Consider the following 6,711-nt stretch of genomic DNA (forward strand, 5'->3'; position numbering starts at 1 on the left):
ATTATGAAGAGAGGTAAAGACTTTGTCATTACAATATTTTAAGTTCACTTAGAAATGAAAAGCTAGGTTTATAGAAACATTAATGTGGTTAATGTTGAACTGTATATGTAGTAGCCCAGCTGGCACCCATAGCCCTTGTATCACAGTGGCCAAACCACCAAGTGTGCAGATGTGAGGAAGGGTGTGGTTCTATTTACATTAAATGAGAAAGATTGTCGTGTTGTTTTTTGCTTTAAGGTTAGAACAGATAGGTTTGATTGATTGGTTGATTGAGTGAGATTTTCATTATAGTATCATGCATATGAATATGCCCAGCCCACATGGGCTTACAAAACACCACAAATTCATACATACCGGGGTTAAAGACAAGTTTACGCCTTTTCAAATAACAACGACCAAGACCAACAAGATTTAGGAAAATAAATAAGGTAATGGAAGCTTCCTTCATAATCAGATCAACATTATCCAGCATAAATGATCAATAGAGATACGAAAAGCGGAACAATAAAATAACATTTAAAAAATAATCAAAGTATTAATTGAACAGTCCATCTTGCTGCCTTTTCCAGGCTTTTGACACAAAACTTGCAAGCTTAAATGCATCAAAATTAAATATACATTCAATTTTTTGCTCATCACAACGCCAAAATATTTCAGGATTCAGTCGAGCCATTTGTTGGAACATTAACTCTCTTAAATCATCATAAAGTAGACAGTACAAATGATAGTGGGTCTCACTTTCCACTTCACCAAGATCACATAGTTCACACAATCTGTTTTACTCTTGGATGTTTTTGAATCGACCAACTTCAAGTGCAAGCGGAAGAATACCAGCTCTCAACTGGGCAACTAAAGATCTTTGGGTAGATAACTGAGTGGTAGCATATGGAGAGGAATGATGATCCATTAATTAGGTCTTGGCATTAAACAGTCATTGGTAGGCCTGTCACAAAATTACGTTATCGACTTATCGTACATTATCATTCCTCACTGTGTACGTCCTGAGTGGAGACTGCAGAAGTGTAGCCCCCACTCTCCAATCCCCCCGCCCCCCTCTTTCATTACTATACTGTTATATTATCATTATAGCAGTGGTATAAAATGATCTTCAAATTACAATAATATTGTTTATCGCGATTATTTCTGAGACAATATATCGTCCAACAAAAGCAGCAAGTCATTGGTTCTCCACTGGGGAGGTATAGATTAATAGATGCCAAATACATGTTATCACTACAATTCAAAAGAGCTTTATATTTATATCTTCAAAAGAAACTTGACTTACTTACTTTAGAAAACTTAATTAAAATGTTTTAATGAAGCCCTATCAGGGTCAAGATCCACATTTTATTGGTGGGCCAAATTGAGCCCATTTGCCACTACTTACCTAACCCCCACTACAGATGAATACACTGCCTGTCCATATCATAATCTAAAGCTCCTCCCACCTGCTTCATGTTTAATGTGTTCTGTGGTTGGATTTATAAATGTATTACATTAACATGCTACTGTATAAGTGTTTAGGAGCTGTATTGTATATGGGTGTTAATAATATAGCCATAGACAGCAGTTAAGTTGCTGCTTTGAATTCCAATGTAATTATCCAGAAGGGAGGTCACATCTCCATTTAAGTGCATTTATCAGACTTAATAAAACACACATTGCTATCTAATTAGATTTGGCTGTTTTTCTCTCAGTGCAGGAAGTCTCCTGCAAGTAATTAAGGCGGCAGCGTGTCACAACATGTTGTCACCTCTAATTATATTTGCTTTTTTGTGGGGGGGTTTTGTGGCAGCCATGTTTTTAAAAAGATTTGTTGTCAACATCATCAGTAGCTGCCTAAATTATCTAATATTTTCCAGGTATTGCATTCCATTTTTTTCAGTCACTGCAGTATTTTAGCAGATGTGTCCTCTGTATTTATTCCTCCAAACAGTTTTAAAAAAAAAATCAGAGCATATTTGGGTGGAAGAGGATGCAGGATGGAGCGTAAACACTAACTGTCAGATGATTCTGTGTATAATCAGAAACAGTGATGAAGAGCCAAACAAATACTCCACACAGAGTCATAAACAAGGCAGGGGAGGCTTTGAATGATCCTATTTAGCAACATTTTACTGTGTTTCAGATGGGAAGTCTAGTTCTCCCCCTGGTTCTCTCCACTGTGGGTTAATAATAATTAATTATTTGTATAGCACTTTTCATACAAGAAATGCAGCTCAAAGTGCAGAAGAAATGACATACAACGAGGGACATAAAAGGGACGTAAAGGGAGCATAGAGCAATGTTAAACGTAAGAACGTAAATGAAAGGGGAAAGAAATAAACATTTAATGTGATATAAGATGGAAAATAAAACATAGCAATCATTTTAAAATGGTAAAAATAGTAAATAGTAAAAGTAGCCAACTAATTAAACTGTGACTGAGTTCTAAGTATTTTAGAGCAAATGTGTCCAGTTTAGTTCCACTGTGAACTTTTCAACAAGTTTCTTCATGTTTGTTTGAATACAGTCTGAATTGTGTCCATGATGAGAGAAAGTGCTAATCTGACATATTTTTGTAAATCAATCAATCAATCCAACTTTATTTATACAGCAGCTTTCATACAGGTTAATGTAGTTCAAAGTGCTTCACAGTTGATTGACAGGCTGATAATAAGACAGAAAAAGTGACAATATAAAGAAAAGGAATAAAAATGATGAGAGAAAAACAAAGGACAAATTATAAATTGAGACCAATGCACGCAAGAGAAAATAAATGATAAAAATGTTGAAATAAAGTAAAAAAATAAATAAAAGAAACTAATTATTTTTTAAAAGAAGAAAATATGAGAAAGTTTATTAAAAGTTAGAGTAAAAACAAACTAGGTTAAAATGTATCAAAAAGACAAAACAAATTAAAAAGAAATAAAAGAGACTATAACAAATAATAAAAACTGGACTAAAACTAGGTTAAAAAAAGAGATTAAAAGACAAAAGAGACTTTATAGAACGATAATAAAATAAAGTAGAGCAAAATGTTAAAACATCAAAACAAATAGAATAAAAAAAGACTATAAACAATTCTTAATGAAGAATTGATTAAAACAGTACACAGGGGTGAGTTATAACACTGATGTTTCAAGTTGTGTTTGCAGATGAAAGCAGAGCCAACAAAATGTGATTACATCGTGATGTTTGGTGCTCTCAGCTGCTCGCCTGCATCATATTTAGTCTTCATTCCTCTTTTTTACTGTTATATACTGCTGTCAGAAAGGGTTTTGATGGATGTCGCTGGTTTTTCTAGGTGCTGCTGGCAAACACCTTCTGCAGCGACGTTCACTTCAAGAACAATTACTTGATGACTCAGTTGCAAAAACGTAAGTACAACACACACGAAAAAACCCACACAAAAAAACGTAATTGAGAACAGCCTCGTGTCTTTTTCTTTTCTTTTTTTTTTTTAACTGCATCTCAGTACAAAAGACTTGCATGTGTTGCGGAATTTCCCTGCTGAACCTCACATACCAACACTCAAGACCCCCCCTCCTCCTCCTCCTCCTACCCACTGCTTTTGATTTTCACACTGTGCGCATTTTTTAAATTACCTACATGTAATCCAGCATTAACCCCCGTGACATGATCCAGACAGATGAGAATGTTGCTTTTTAAATGAATGAAAGCGGCTCCTTTTTTTTCTTTTTCTTTTTCAAATTCAAATTTCAATCCGTTCCAGACTCTCCTGAGAACAACGATGCCAGCATCAAGAAGATCGCCAAGGAGGTCTTGGACAACAGAGCTTACATCTGCTCTCACCCTCTAGAAAGAACATACTGAGCTTGCTCCACATCTGAATATAATACAGTGACTCCTCTATTCTGATTGGACGGTACAGGCAGGTCCAATCCACAGTGATTTGTATCAGCACTAACTTTGAAAGCAGTCCATTTTTAACATTATTTGTACAGTTGATCAATAAATTAAAGGATTAGTCCTTGTATTATATCAGACATGGCTTCAAAGATAGAAATGATTGGATAATGAGATTTAATATGAAGTTTTATCCAAAGTGCTCCTTATCTTCAGAACTGTAATGAAATATTGCACAACCACATCATGTGATACTGATGCTAGTTTTATTGCTTGTGAGGCTATTTGGTATACAAAGGACAGTCTTTGTGGATTTTGGCTTCTACAATGTTCCTGAAGGGCTGGACGGTTGACGAGCGTGTCTTCATATCGGGGGCACGCTCCCGAAAAGTGAAGATGCTCTTTTCCTCATCCGTCAGAGGTGATGCCGTCCGCTTGTAAAGGAATGAGTGCTGCTTGCAGAATGCCCTGTAAGAAGCAGTGGAACACATCAGGTCAAAGCAAAAATAATGCAGCTTTACTTTTCTTTCTCTAATTTCTTTTAAATAAAGGTTTAACTTGATACCGACATGTAGTGGTGCTTGTTGTACAGAGACGTGTGTCTGAGGATGGAGTTGTCTTTGCTGCTGAGGCTGCAGGCTGTACAAGGGCCCGGAGCCAGAGCCACGCTCTCCTTTTCCTCTGCTTTGTCTTTACCCAGGTTCATCACAGACAGCTGAGGGAAAGGCTGCAACATAAAACACAGCAGTTGTCTCACAGTCTGCAGTCAAATGTTACCAAAAGCATGACAAACAAAACAAAAAAAGCACAGTAAAAAAGGTAGACTTTTTATTTATTTTGTTATTTTATTTATTTATTTTTGCTATTTTGTGACAAACTGAACACAGTGTTATTTAAAGTTGGTAGTGTAAACATGTTCGCAAACTATTTACACATCTGGCAACATCCTGTTTCTATTCATCTGTAGCCTTAATATTCACTCTCCTTTTAGCTCTATTTTGGTCTCCACAAAACTCCTGAGAAAAATGTTTCACTACGTTCACCACAGAGTCATCTTTGTCAGCCAGTCCACTGTTTTAATGCTGTTTAATTCTGAGCAGGTAATGCACAGGCAGTTTATTAGAGCTTTTTCACTGAGAAGCGGTGCCTGTTATGGCTGGAAATTAGGTGAATGTGAACTTAAAACAGTTAAGTTGCAGGCTGTTAAACCAAAAGTTTTAACACACTACAAAGGCTCCATAGAGCTGTGTGACCCCTTTTACATTACATGTAGTCAATTGATCTATTCTGTTTGTATTTATCAGTGAAGCTTTGAGATCTTTCACACATTATTGTAAATAAACCACAGTGATGGTTGTGATGATTTTTTGCATTGTTGTTTTCACTTATGTGAAATAGGTGGGGCTCATTTGAAATAAGCTTTTGTAACTTTGCTTGTAGCTCAAGTTTTAAAGGCATGTTTTTTAGAGGCTTAAATGTAGTAATATGCACCATGTAGTACCTCCTGAAGTAATAAATGTCTCCAAACTTAATTTGGACACACACCTTCTTCAAGATAGAGCCTCAAGATTAGATAATATAGCAAGAACCACTTTAAAGCTTTCATATCAGTTTATATTGTTATTTAGAGCAGTGGTTCTCATATTTTTTCACCTCTAGGATCCCTAAACTGACACAAATTAGACCATAGGCCCCCATTAGGATTAGCATTAAGATTTTGTCTCAGGATCCCTAATAGGATAAGATTTTTGCCTTTAGATAGTTTATTACAGGAAGCGTATGAAACCCATGATAGTCATAAATTCTGTCATCGTGTTGATGGATGGAATTTTAGTGAGGAAAAAAAATATTTCCTTTTTTGCTTGGGACCTCCTAAAGGACTGCTTGGGGAGTCCCAGGACCCCACTTTGAGAACCACTACTTAAGCGCATCCTACCAAATTCATTTTCAATCAAAGTACCACAAACCAACTGTCATTATGAGCCTGAAGCTGCTGGAGTTGAGGAGTTGGTAATCCAGCCAATATTATTTGATCTGAACTATTAATATTAAACAATGACAGTATAATGATAGTAATAAGATTCATCTGTGGATTTCTCAGTCATTCAACATTAAGACAAAAACTTCATCAGATCATGTTCCACTGTCACAAATGTGTGTGTCTCCATTATATCTTCTCTACTGAACATACCTTCAGCCTCATGCCTGGTTTCCTCAGTGAATACTTCTGGGGCTCATCTTTCAGTATATTATGAATCTTTCCTGAGTTTCCTCCCATGTGACACTTGAACTCGGGGACTGTGTTGTTGCCTTGTGGGTTGATGTTGCCGCCACCAGGAAGCATCCTCCTCAGCCAGCGACTGTACTGAACTCTGGCAGCATCCATCTGCTCCTGCTGGAGAGGCTCTCCTGGGGATCCAGATCACACCCACCGTTCATACAAATTCATCGGGGAGAGAGACAGTTATTCTTCACAGGAGGGTTGGATGTTTACAAGACATTTTTTTGTTCGATGCTGATACCATTGAGGCTCTTCCTACACCAAATTTATTCTCCAGTGTGGTGTGGGAGTGTATTACTCAGCAGCCAAGTTTCATACTGGCCCAAATATTCTCCATCTGGAGCTTCAATCAAAACATATCAATATTGGCCTTTAATACTACACAGTCCAGACAGTTATAGGAAAATATCCCATTTGGGATAAACTGTTAAATTCACTGCATTGCTCATGATAGTTACAGCTTGGTCCTTCCCCGCCATCACACACTGTTTGTTCCCTTAATGTTATTTCCATACTGAATATAAAATGCCCACACAGCTTGTGTGGCAGCAAACCAATGGAGGGAAATGACTGTTTAACAT

At 36.9% G+C, this 6,711-nt stretch overlaps 1 protein-coding gene across 1 annotated transcript in view; it reads left to right on the plus strand.

The window, feature by feature from the left end:
* The window catches only part of acad9 (acyl-CoA dehydrogenase family, member 9), a 28,242-nt gene extending 23,831 nt beyond the window's left edge, over positions 1-4,411 (plus strand). Inside the window, exons 17-18 of the mRNA XM_062415428.1 lie at positions 3,287-3,359; positions 3,716-4,411. Of these exons, the coding sequence (XP_062271412.1) occupies positions 3,287-3,359; positions 3,716-3,816 (174 nt within the window). The 3' untranslated portion in view covers positions 3,817-4,411. The remainder of the gene's footprint in view (positions 1-3,286; positions 3,360-3,715) is intronic.
* The last annotated feature ends 2,300 nt before the right edge of the window (positions 4,412-6,711 follow it).

This window comes from Scomber scombrus, chromosome 3 (genome assembly GCF_963691925.1).
Source record: "Scomber scombrus chromosome 3, fScoSco1.1, whole genome shotgun sequence".
Lineage (NCBI taxonomy): Eukaryota > Metazoa > Chordata > Actinopteri > Scombriformes > Scombridae > Scomber > Scomber scombrus.